At 52.1% G+C, this 13490-nt stretch overlaps 1 protein-coding gene across 3 annotated transcripts in view; it reads right to left on the minus strand.

The window, feature by feature from the left end:
* The window catches only part of SLC38A10 (solute carrier family 38 member 10), a 42557-nt gene that overhangs the window by 18657 nt on the left and 10410 nt on the right, over positions 1-13490 (minus strand). For all 3 annotated transcript variants that reach the window (XM_082680029.1, XM_082680030.1, XM_082680028.1), the window contains exons 6-10: positions 12909-13033; positions 10114-10216; positions 8899-9081; positions 6510-6621; positions 5542-5648 (exon numbers count right to left, since the gene is read on the minus strand). In XM_082680029.1, coding sequence (XP_082536155.1) covers positions 5542-5648; positions 6510-6621; positions 8899-9081; positions 10114-10216; positions 12909-13033 — 630 coding nt within the window. The remainder of the gene's footprint in view (positions 1-5541; positions 5649-6509; positions 6622-8898; positions 9082-10113; positions 10217-12908; positions 13034-13490) is intronic.

Genomic DNA, 13490 nt, shown 5'->3' on the forward strand with positions numbered 1-13490 from the left:
GATGCTGTAAGGTCAGAAGGTAAAAAAAGTTAATATATGAGAATCTATAGTCTCCCTACGTACAAACAATCAGGAAAGCCAGAGGAAGGAGAGGTCCCAGTATCACAGGCACATGTAGCAGAGGGATGCTGGTGCAGCAGACGGAGACGGGGAAGGGGGGCTGAGTGCAGCTGTGACGACTGAACGCCACACCCCATTATCACACTGGGAGGCTCACAAATACACTCTGCAGATTAGCCAGAGCATCAAGGGAATGATTCTCTCCAAAGTTATCTACAGCTTCAACGAATTCCAATTAGACCAAAACCAAAAAGGTGGATTTATTTTTGTTAAGAGTCAGATCAGCTGACTGGAACATTCACACAGAAAGTAAACAGGGAGTTCCCTGGTGGCCTAGTGGTTAGGATTCCGGGCTTTCACTGCCGTGACCTGGGTTCAATCCCTGTTTGGGGAACTAAGATCCCGCAAGCCACATGGCGCAGCCAAAAAAAAAAAAAAAGTAAGCAAGCAAGAACATCCAGAAACGTCATTAATGAAAGAAAAGAGATTAGAATTCAAACGTTTTCAGAGCCACACAACAAGGGAGCACCATCACAAGGCCGGGTAATTAAAACAGCGTGGACGGCCACGTCACTGGACGGGACATCCAGGAAATTAAAATACAAGTCCCAAATGAGCCCAAATACATACAAGAACTTAATATACAGGAGCAGTAACATTTCATATCACTGATGGACGAACAGTGTTCTGACAACTAGAAAGCCATCTAGAAAAACTGAGGATACCTACTTTGTTTCTTACACCAAAATAGAATGCCGATGGGTCAAAGATTTAAATGGAAAAATGAAATCATGGAATTACTGAAAGAACTGAGGGAAGAATTCCTTAAAATAATACTGAAGTGGAAGGGTCATTTTAACAATGACTTTTTTCTCTCCTACAAAGAGTCTGATAGACTAAAACACTGGTACTTCACAAACTGGGAAAAACATTTGCAATTTGGCAGGCAATGGGCCAATTTCCTCATATTATAAGGAGTTCCTAAAACTCACCAAAATCCCCAATTGAAGACTGGTGAACAACCTCAGCAGCTAAGACTTGAAGGGTGAGAGACTCCAGAGAACAGATAAGCACCGAGGGGCCACCAGGCCAGGCTTTTCCCAGTCAGCAGTGCTGAACAGCCCTGGAGCCTGCAGACACACAGACTGGGCCCCAGGCATTAGAAGTGAGGGCTCCCCGGCAGCCAGAACCGGAGCGGCTACAATCCTGGAGAAGAGGAACACTCCAAGGATGCACCCACGTTCTGTGTTCAGTTCTCCCCTGAGGCACGTGCCAGCCACCAGCTGGGCAGAGTTGTGCAGAGAGCAGTTGCCAAGAGGATGAAAGCTAAGCAGATAAGTTAGCAATCTGCGGGGGACTGCACTGAGACTCAGGAAGGGCTCCACTCTAGGGGTGAGGGCAAACCTGAAACAGATTGGCCTCAAGTGGACACAGGCCTTCTGCCCATCCTCTCCATCTGCTGGACAGAGGACAACATCATCCAGAGCCTCCACGATTTCTCACATACACCTACACAAAGTACCAAGCATGTCAGGGGACAGGACCAGGCCCCAGAAAACCAAGAGGGTGCAAAGGATCAATATAAACAAACTGACTATTTGAACAATAATAATGATGTCTTGTGGTGTTTAAAATATATGTAAAATTAAAATACATAAAAACAACAGCACCGAAGGCCAGAGGAAGGTAAATGGAGTTAAAATATCATTGGATAGTTGCCTCATCTGGGAAACAGTCAAAAAAAACTAACTTATGGTCAACTCTAATAAGCCGAGCATTCACATTAAACTGCCTCGTATAACCACTAGTAGAACAGAAACGTACAGCAGCTAATGGAAGAACAGACAATAAATACCTAAAATGCTTGATTTATCCAAAAGGCAGCAAGCAAAAAAGAAACAGAAAAAAGAACATATGGGACAAATAGAAAACAAAGAGTAAGACGGAAGCTTTAATCCCCCCAAATCAGTAATTTTATTAACTGTAAATAGTCTTAAATACTCCTATTATCAGGATGGATCAAAACAAAACAAAACAAAAGCCAACTAAATGCTCTTACCCGAGACATACCTTAAATATAAAGGCATAGAGAGATCAAAAGAGAAAGGATAATAAAAACAATATTGTGCAAATATAAACCCCAAATAAAGCTGGATTAGCTACACTGTTCAGACAGGGCTGCCTATAAGGAGAGAAGCATTTCCAAAGATAAAAAGGGACATTTCACAACCAAAAGGGTCAGTTTAATAAGATATAGCCATTTTAAAACTGTATGCTCCTAATAACATAGCTTCAAAACAAAAAGCAAAAATTGATATAACAAGACAAATAAGCCTATACTTAAAGTGGGAACTGTCATACCTTTTTCATAAGTGATACACAAGAAGATTAAAAAATCAGTAAGAATATGTAAAGTCTAAAAATCACAGTTACTAAACTCAACTCAACCACATGTTGGATGCATACTGCATCCAACAACTGCAGACTCTACAGACAGCTAAACAGCCATCAGAATAGACCATCTGCTGGGCCCCAAGAAATGTCAGAGGACTGAAGTTCTTCAGCTTGTGTTCTCGAATCACACTGGGACTGTGCTCGAAATAAAAGAGAGTCCTGGAGAATCCCCCAAAGTTTGGAAATCTAAAGAAGCTACTGGCGACAATCAGCTGGAGTCCCCAAAGGGCTGTAGACAGAAGGGGGTTCCGATAAGGAAAGGTTTGAGATCTGCCTCAGGAGGAGCACAGCAGTCAGGAGCAGAGCTAATATAACCTAATATGTAGGACCCAGTGCAAAATGAAGATGTGTGGCCTTTTATCCAAAAATCAGGTAAACAGTACCATTAAAAGTACTAGAATGTTTTCCCTTTTTTCTGTGGTCTCTCTCATAACTCGTTACAGTGTTTTTTCTGTTTGCGATTTTGCTGTTAGAGAAAAAGTTAAAATTTTATATTATTAGCATTAAAAATACATAAATAAATAAAGAAGCCAGTGGTGAAATAAGAAATAAGGATGGGGCTTCCCTGGTGGCGCAGTGGTTGAGAGTCCACCTGCCGATGCAGGGGACACGGGTTCGTGCCCCGGTCCGGGAAGATCCCACATGCCGCCGAGCGGCTGGGCCCGTGAGCCATGGCCGCGGAGCCTGCGCGTACGGAGCCTGTGCTCCGCAACGGGAGAGGCCACAACAGTGAGAGGCCCGCGTATCACAATAAAAAAACAAAAAAAAAGAAAGAAGGATGGAAATTAGGAAAAACTGCAAAATGATGATGTCAAGTCTTCAATCTATAGTTTGATGCAATCCCAGTCAAATGCCAACAGCTGAGAAGCCACTTCTAAAACTGACTTGGGGGACGTCCCTGGCGGTCCAGCGGTTAAGACTCTGCACTTTCACTGCAGAGGGCACGGGCTCCATCCCTGGTCGGGGAACTAAGATCCCACATGCTGCATGGTGCAGTCAAAAAATTTTAAAAATTAAAAAAAATAAAATTGAGTTGGAAATGCAAACAGCCAACAATAGAAAAGGCCATCTTTAAAGCAGCCAGCATCAAAACTCCCTACAAAACCTTAGCAACCAACACAGTGTAGCGCTAGTGTGGGAGAGACCGACAGACCAGTGGATGGGAGTTCCCAGCCTCACACGTACACAGGTGACTGATGACAACGGTGCCCAGCAACGCTGGGGCAAGGGGTTGCTGCTCAACTGGAGAGTCACACAGAACACAACCCCTGACCCCTGCCACACACCAAGCGTTCCAGATGGAAAGTAGATCTAAATGTGAAAGAGAAAATACAAGGCTTCTACAGTATGACAGAGTAGACTGTCTTCAGGACCTGGGGATAAGCAAATTTCCTAAGTAGTACATAAAAAGCACACAGCAAAAGAAAAACTCAAAAAACTGAACTACACTGAAATTACGAACATCTGTTGATCAGAAGGTGTCATTTAGAAAGTGAAAAGGCAGCCAAGAATGAGACAAAACATTTGTAATATATACTTCTGAAAAAAGTCTTATATCTAGAATCTTTTACAAACCTCTACAAATCAATAAGAAAAAAATAACCCAATAGTTAAAAAATGGGCAAGACTTGAAAGGCGTTCACAAAGAAGACACCCACACGGCTAACAAGAGTATGAAAAGGTGCTCAACAGTCATCTGGAAATTGCAAATTAAAACCCAAATGAGGTACTGCTACACGTCCATCGGAAGGGCTAGAATCTAACAAAGGGACAGTAGATGTTAAAGCAACTAAAATTCCAATATGGTGCCTGAGGACCACTTTGGAAAGCTGGAAAAAGTCTGGCAAAATCTACTAAAATTGGACAGACATAACCTCAGGACCCAACAATTCCGCACCTAGGTGAATAACGAACAAAAGTGCACACACGCTGCACCAGGAGAGACGTGCAGAACGGCCCGTCCAGGACACCCTGCTCTGGGTGACTGTAGATTCCTACAGTGGAGAATCACATGGCAGGGAAGACGGGCAAACCACCCCTGGCCACCCTGGCAGTAACGCAGAGGAACTCAGGCATGATGCTGAGTAAGGAGGCTAGACACACGCCGACACTTCCTGTGAGACTCCATTTGTACTAACTTGAAAGGCAGGTAAAATTATTCCAAAATGTTAGAAGACAGACAGGCAGTAACCTTAGTGGAGGAAAGACTGTGGGGCGCCCCAGGGAAGCTTCAAGTGCTGGAATGTTCTGTATCTGGCCTGGAGGTGGTTCCAGGTATGGAACTTAGCCGACATGTATCAAGCTGTACCTGAGAATTATGTGTTTTGCCATATGTATACTACGCTCCTAAAAAATTTACCAAAATCAACCGATAAGAAAAAGCTCAACAACTCCATTAAAGGTGAGCAAAAAGCACGGACAGTTCATGGAAAGAGAAATGCTCACCTTCACTCCAGAGCACCCGAGACCTGCCACCATCCTCGGGCTGACGGAGGGGAGAGGCAGAGCTTGGCTGCTAACCTGCACACGGGCCCTTGGGGGAAAGCTCCCACTCCTGACATAGGGATCCCGGGGCCCAGAGAGCTTCCTATAGGTACTTTCTCAAATATACAGAAATGCTCGTGGGCACAGATAGTCACCCTGGCATTGTCTGTAACAGTGAAAGACTGGAGAGGTGACACCAACAAGACAGTCCCCAGCGAGACAGTGTGGATGTCCTCAGTAGGGGATGGAGACGGGGACGTGAGCGTGTGGCACACACAGATAATCCGGTCACTGTACAGAGGCGGGGGAAAGCGGTTCAGCACTCAATGCTCAGATAAGCGTGGTCAGCAGCTCGGCTCGGCGGCCCTGCGGTGCAAGGCTGCTCACCTTGCCTTAACCCCACGTTTCTCAGACCTACAGGACCACGATCATTTTGTGCTAAGAAACACAACGAGTTCACAGGAACTTCAGAGAACACCGCCTCCTGCTCTCCCCGACCCAGACCCGCCCTGAGTGGGGCTGAGAGCGCCGTGCAGCACGCACCTGGGAAGAGAGGGAGTTCTTGTGGATCTTCTTGTAGATCAGCGCCGGGCAGATGAAGCAGATGAGGCTTCCCATCGTGGCGCCCGTGAGGCCCAGGATTGTCTCCACTGGGAACAAGAGTGACAGGGAGGGGTGAGCTTCCAGCGAGCAGGGTGAGGAGCCTTGCCACTAAGGCGCATCTACGCGTGCCGCCGGACAGCAGCGAGGAGCGGGGCACAGCCTTCTGTGCCTGCAAGGACCCTTAGGGTGTCCGATCTGACAGCGTCGGGCCAGGCGCCTCAGGCAAGTCCCCTCCACTCTGTACCTCAGCTTCCTCGCCAGTGAGGTGAGGCTAACAGCACTGCCCGCCCCATGCTGGGTCCACAACGCTGTTACGGCTCCTCGCGGAGCGTCTGGGCGGCCAGCGGGGGCTTCTGGGCCGGATCATCTTACATCACCCCACCTGCTGCCCAGCAAGTGACTGAGCAGGGCCTGTCCTGGTTGCGTGGGGAAGCTGGGAGCCTGGAGTGTGGGGCCTGGGGGTCGCTCCCTGGAGGGCATGCGGGGCCCACTCGATGTCTGAGGACAGTGAGCTCTGTCTGTGCTGCAGCAGGACATCGGACAACAGAAATCTTGCCCAGGGCCCTTCCCTTTTCCCTGGGTGACGTGTCAACGAAATCAGGAGTCAGCAGTCAGGAGCTTCTTTATAACCACTAACTTCACACATCAGGCGGGGACCCCGCATCGCAGCTTCCACCCACATGTTTGTGGTCACATCAAGCTGCGGCCTTTTCTCCCAAGCCTTTCTCAGGCCAAAGAAAAAAGCGCCCAAGAGTCTCTAGACTTTTTTTTGACCAGAGAGGATGGTGGTGAGATTCTGAGCGTCTTGGTTGAACACGAGACTTGAGGCAGGGGCGCACAACAGCAGGAAGGGGGCACGGGGCAGAACAGGCCAGCAGGAGGCCAGCCGCTGCAGCAGCCCCACTTACCATTTGGGATCATGATTCCACCAACCATGGTTCCAAACACAACCGAGAGGGTGAGGGCTTTAAACCGCAGGGGCGGCATGTAGCCTCCAGCGGCAAAGGTCCCATCTTTTTGCTACATGAAAGAAAATAAAAACAAGGTTCTGAAGTGACCAATTTCCTCTCCACCCTGCAGTGAGCAAGTCCTTAAAGGGCTCTGCCAACACCCCAGGTAGGTCTGCCCGGGAGGTGGTAGGCGAGTACTCTGGGCACAGGCAGACGTGCCTGAACGTGAACCTGCAACCAGAACTGCGGACCCCAGGAAGGTCCAGGCTGCTCCTCACAGCAGCTACGGTGGTAAATAACAACTTCGTTCTGAGATACGAAGAACAAATCCTTCTGTTCTCCTTTTAGAGCAATGCTGTGAGAGAGATTTTTAAAAATACTGCATAGCACGGGAAACAGAACACATCCCCAGTTCACAGTGACACGCAGTGGGTTTCAGGGTGCAGTGGGCCCCCCATGCACGCAGACAGGCTCGGCTGCGCCATCCTCGTCTCCAGCAGGCGCGTCCAGGAAGAAGACAAGGGGACAAGTCAAGTCATTACATGCTGTAATCAAGCCAAAGAGACCACCTCTGGCCTCACCTCCACATCCATAGGCACAGGGGCACCGGAAGCACCTCATCAGGCTGTGGTGAGGACCAAAGGAGGTGATGGGAGTGAAGCTTCTAGAACAGTGCTGTGCACACAGGAGGGGCTAGCCATGATTACTATTGCTGGGCTAGGAAAACAGCACTCAAGTGAAGCTTCAGACCCTTCCAGAACTACAGTTTGGAGGCACCCAATATCCAGAATTGACTTGCACAGGCAGCTTTCTTAGGACAGACTAGTGAGGGAGGTTGTTAGGTCTACACCCTCTGACTCAGAAACCTACAGAAATTTACCCAAGAAACACTCCAAGAGGAGAAGAAGAAATGGGCAGCTACATGCAGGAAGGGTGTCACGAGAGTCACCCGTGATAGGTCAAGGGTGAAAGACCAGCAATGAACAGGAAGTGAGAGCAAGGGCTTAGTGATGCTGGGGGTTTCTATGGATACACATGGACTAAAGACGGGAGAAAACACAGCGAGAGGAAATCTGCAAAGAGATGCACACAAACGCCAAGGGGAGCAGAACGGGTCATTCGAATGAGGATGGAGGCATGCAGGTAAGTTTTCCACTTGAATTAACGTTTCCTTTAATACCGCTACTGATTTTCTAATTTAAAAAATCACAAAAACATGTTATTTACAGAAACACAAATGCTGTTCAGATATGAAGTACATGTTTGCATCAGAGGACCCCATGGCCGCATAAGCTAGCCTGTCGCGCCCCCCAGGGGACAGAGCCTTGCTTGGTGCCCAGGTGCCTGAACAGCTAACAGGGGTGGGGCAGGCAGCCAGTTCTTCAGGACTGGAGCTCTGCCTCAAGGTGTTATCCCTGGTGGCAGAATCTGTGGGAGGCTGCCTCAACCATGCGCCAAGCCACATGGACGAGCCCAGTTCCAGCTGTCCTTGAGGCCTAGGCAGCCACCCACCCCGTCTGCCTACCAGACTCTCCCCTCCCCGCCACCATGGCCTAAGCAGTTCAAGTGGCCACCAGGAGTCCTGGCTGACGCCACAGACCAGGCTCAAGGACTCGGGCAGGAACACAAGAACCACCGCAGAGAGACAGGGCCAACCCCATGCCCTCGCCCTTGGGCACGAGCTGCCACACCTGCACCTCTTGTTGTCAACGGGCAGGAGTTAGAGAGCCGGGGAATGTGGGTTCCCACTGTGCATTTGGAAACTGCTTACACAGGACTACATGGCGCTGGGCCTACACACACGACAGCAAACAAAACTCAGCCTCTCTCAAGGTTCAGATGTCCTTTGTCAAATTATCAAAACTTTCCCTTACACAAATGTAAAGAGAATGGTGGCCTGAGCCCAGCGTTCATCTGCCCACCCGGCCAGCCATTATCAGCTCCTGTCAGTTAAACCAGCTCTTCTGAGTTCCCAACCACTCCTTTCCCACAGGGTTGTGCTGAAGCAAGCCCCTGATTTCCTGCTACTTCTCCGATGTGGGGGACAGCAGGGAAGTCACAGGACACGAGCCTAACCTGCTTGGACACTGGGCCTGACTCCACATCTCCTGCTGGAATCGACCCGATTGATCTGAGGCTGTGTTCTCCAAAATTGGTTAAAAAAAAAGATCCCTATTAAAAGATCTCATTTTAATTGCAGTTTTTAATTTTTAACTAGGAAAAACTCTTCCTACTACCGCCCAGGAAAATAAAGAACTAGCAAAAGCCACTTGAGGACAACATAACTGAGACCAGGGCAGAGACAATTTCGGGCAGAACGCCGTCCGAGGGGCCCTGAGCACCTTACCTGCTGCTCGAAAAGCAGCGTGTTCAAGGCCTGTCTGCAGGGCAGGATCATCATGGGGAAGCCTACGGCCACGGACATCATGAAGCCCACACGGATCATCTCGGTCACCAGGTTGGAAGGGAAATGCATGAGCACGTTGCCCGCGGTGGCCTCGGTGAAGCTCACATAGCCGAAGAAGCCCACCTGCAGGGGGACGACAGAGGGATGGAGGGAGCATGTGGTGAGAGGGGCACACCCTCCCCGGAACAGCCGCGAGCCTCATCACGAGCAGCTGCAGCAAGACCAAGGCCCCCCAGCTCCTGGCTCGTAAACAACCTCCTTGACAAGCAGAGGCTGAAGGTCTAAAGGTGAGAGTCCGATGTGGCTTCTCCCCACTTGGACAACAGGGCACCAAGAGAAGGGAGCTGCCTGCATGGAAAGGGAGCATCGGAATGCCCCATGAGCCCCGCAGAGGGGCTGGACTTAATCTGGCTCAAAACCCAAACCATGGGGTAAATCAAGGTCCCCATGAGCTCAGGCTCAGCGTGGACATCAATCTGACGGACCATTTGTAAAAACCAACAAGAATGGTGGAACCACAAAGTTCAGGGAAACAAGCCAGACTCTCAGTGAATTTATATCTCTATTTGCCATGTAAAAAAACAACGAAGGGGCTTCCCTGGTGGCGCAGTGGTTGAGAGTCCGCCTGCCGATGCAGGGGACATGGGTTCGTGCCCCGGTCCGGGAGGATCCCACATGCTGTGGAGCGGCTGGGCCTGTGAGCCATGGCCGCTGAGCCTGCGCGTCCGGAGCCTGTGCTCCGCAACGGGAGAGGCCACAGCAGTGGGAGGCCCGCGTACCGGGGGGAAAAAAACAACAACAACAACAAAGAGGAGAATTAAGAAGACTGGAGGGAAAATCTCCCAAAACATGAACTGTATCTGCATCTGTGGGCTGGAACCTGTGATATCCTTTCTCTGCTATTTCACTGTCTCCCACTTCTCACTGATGGACCACCTTTCTACAGCACATCAGCAGAGCTCTTGGGGAGGCTCCAGGCCCTGCGCTGAGGCACCCACGCTCCTCCCGGGATGGGGACAACACCACCACCTGGGGAGCGGGCTCACAGGTGGCCCTGGAGCTGAGCGGGCACTGGGATGGGAAGGAGAGAGGGCAGGCCTGCGCTGGGGGACTGGAGGAACTGTGCAAGGGGGTGGGGTGTGAAAGGGTTCCTACCATGACATAGAAGGTGGTGACCACATTGAGGGAGGAGGCGAAGATGGAGCTCATGGCTTTCACTGATGGCTCATCCAGGCTGTCATAGGTGGGCAGGACCTGGCTGTATAAAAATGAGCGACTTCACGGAGCCGATTCCAGAGACAGACACACCTCCCCCGGAGCCCCAGCCGAGTCTCCAACACCTGCCTTCCCACCACGCTGGCCACCACTGGAGCCGAGGCCGAGCTCTCACAATACTACAGACAGTACTCAGAGCCCTCCCTGAACGTGATCTCTGTAAACATTTCAGAAGTGCCACAGGATGAAAGGCCGTTTGTTCCACTGCAGCAGGAGCGTGACCGCTCCGGGCTGGGCTGAAGCACCCCATGTTTACAGGGGAAGCAGGAAGCGGTTCAGAGCATCGCTGTCAAAAGAATGGAAAGTTAAACAAACAAGCCGGGCTGCCTGCCCATCTCAGCGCCTCAGCGAGGGGCTCAGAGCCGGCGTGGACCCAGCTCTGCGACGGGAAGAGTGGCTTCAGTCCCACGGCCCACAGCCAGCAGGGCAGTGCCGCCAGGCCTGGGAGGGATGCGTCCATGCAGGCTCTCTGCAAACAGCAGGCAGGGACCCTGCACCTGCGAGACGTGGGCCCCACGGAGGCAAACAGGAAGGGGCGGGGGGGGGGGACGGGGGTCTCCTGTGCAGCCCTGAGAGGAGAAAGCAGGGTGACGCTATGCTGAAAGCTCAGGCTCAGCACCAAGGGAGACGGGGCCAGCGGTCACGCCACGCGGGAGGCCGGGAGGGGGCGCGTCAGGACATAAATGAAACCACAATAGTCAGTGGAGCCAAATCCCAAAACCGCCTTTAAAAAAGTGAAAGGAGAACAAAGAGGACCCGCTAACGTTATTAACAGCAAACGACAAGGATGAGGATGGGGGAGGCCTGGCCGGCAGAAGCTGGCACCATCCCCCGGCCCTGCACACCATCCCATCAGCTACCCCCAGTGGGCAGGGGTCACAGCAGACAGCTGTCCTCACCTCGGCCCGGCAGAAGGCAGCGGGTGGCCACACGCCCATGCAGCCCAGGGAGGCGGCAGAGGACCTGCAGGGGAACTGGCACCATCATCTGGGTGCTGACCAGCTCCTTGCACCAGAGTGGGGTCCATGCCAGGGAGCCCCAGCCCCCAGCACACAGGGAGAAGTCCCTGCCCAAGAGCCGCTGACACTGAGGGGAGGCGGCTGTGCCCTGAAAGTGGGGATGGATGCGTGTGGAACGACCACGGTCCCCGCCTTGCTCCCATCCTGCCTGGGCCCCAAGGACCCCTGATGGGGGCAGCCAGACCCCCGTGGTGGGCCAACCCAGCACCCACAGAGCACTTGCCCACCTCGCTGAGCAGCCCTGTGACTCAGTTTACCTGAGTCAGAGGAGTCCACCTGTCTCCCTGCACAGCCTGGGCCTCCATGTGTTCAGTGCTCTCTCCGAGCTTCTCTGGGCCGCAGGGCCAAGTGGTCCTGTACCAACACGTACTCATTTACTGCGAAGTCAGACCAGAAAGGGCCACACAGTGATGGCACAGTGGAGGCACGGCCTGTCCAGGATGGGGAGACCAGCCACACAGCCGGGCCCGTGGTCACTCGGCAAGAGCAGCAAGGTCCCCGCCCCACACGTGCTCTGGGGCAGACTTGCAGGGGAGGGAAGAGCCGTCTCTGCCCTTGGATGCCCCCAGCTCTGGACCCCTCAGCACCGCTCCCTAGGGAACGTGAGTGCCTCTGCAGGCCCCGTGCCCTCCATGAGCAGCAGACGGGACATGTGCTCACAACCCCTCCGGAACCCATAATTCCACCTGAGAACCAAACCCAGCAGACGTGCCTGACTACAGAGCAGCCACCACCAAAAGCCCGACCAGGGTTTATTTTCAAAGAAGCAAACTCAGACAAAAAGGACAACCGGTAACTAGGTACATGGCAAAAGGATGTAACTTCTGTCACTGATTGTAACGGGGACATTAAACAGCAAGAGTGGAGAGTGTTCTGGTGGAAACCAAGCTGCCAAGAGAGACGAGAAGTGGGAAACCACGATTTGGATCTCGCGTGTGGGTGTAAACACAGCAGTCTGAACAGTCTCATCTGTCACATTAGTTTACGACTGGCACAGTTGATGCCCGTAGAGTTGTGGGGGGCTGCTCTGCCAGCCCCCCGCCACCGATGGTCCCTTCCTATCCCCGCCGGATTTATGCCTCTCTTTTGAGCGGGTTACCACCTGACTGGGCATGAATCACAGGCTCCTGTCATTTGGTAGAGAAGATAAGGCTGCTGGAATTAAGGAAATAGCTGCTCTGCATTTACAAAGCCCTGCGTGCCAGAGAGCGCACGCCTGCTCACGTGCACGCGCACATACACACACAGGCCTCCGAAAGCATCCCAGCGGCAGTCTGAAGTCAATGTTTGTGCAATTTCCTCTTAAATATTCTCACACGAGCAGCTAAATTCTGGCAAAATGCTCGGGACTCTGTGAGTCAGATGGTTTGGGGCTGTTCTGTGTTCCCCACAGCCAACTCTACTCGTGGGGGATTTGGCAAACTCGGCGCTCTCACCAACGTGCCGGCAACACATCTTGGGAATAAAGTCGATCTCTCCCTCACTAAACATCTAACTCCCACCCTGAACCCAAAGCAGGAAGGCCACAGTGAAGAACACATTACTCCTCGTGGCCTGGATCAACCACTGAACAAAACAGTGCTTCCCTCTCCCAGGATCATAGCCCCACCTCATAACACACTCACACCCGGGGCCCTGGGAGCAGGCAGTACTTACGACTGGCAGGCAAAGGACATGCCAAAGATGGGGATGCAGCGGAAGACACCCTCCCAGCGGATGTAGCTGACTCGCCGCAGCCACTGCCCACCAAAGAGGCCGTGCTTGAGGGAGGAGAGCATGATCTGTGAGGAGAAGAAAGCGGAGCTTGGCACCAGACAGCAGACACAGGTGGGACTCAGGCCAGAGCCAGGCAAAGAATGGATGCTGCCTGCACCACAGTGGGAAAGAGACAGCCTGCAGCCTCTGGCACAGTGCCGCCTGGTGCCACCAGCTGGAGGGGCCGGGGGTGGTGCACGGTCCCGGGGCCACCGCCCTCTGCTGTGCTGCAAGCTGGCCGGGTGCTGCCCAGAGAAGCGCATGCTGCAGGGCCTCCTGACATCGGGGGCAGCTGCCTGTCCAGGGCTGCTTAGCGCAGACGGTAAGCAACGAGGCCCACTTGGTGGGCCCCAGTCGCCTCCGGGACAGGACAGTCCCCCAACCTGGCAGGTCCTTGCCAGTCCTGCACAGACATGATTTAAAAGACAAACCCATCAAAAAAAAAAAAAAAAAAAGACAAACCCATCAAGGACAGGGCTGTCT

This window comes from Grampus griseus, assembly GCF_964374135.1.
Source record: "Grampus griseus genome assembly, chromosome: 20".
NCBI lineage: Eukaryota > Metazoa > Chordata > Mammalia > Artiodactyla > Delphinidae > Grampus > Grampus griseus.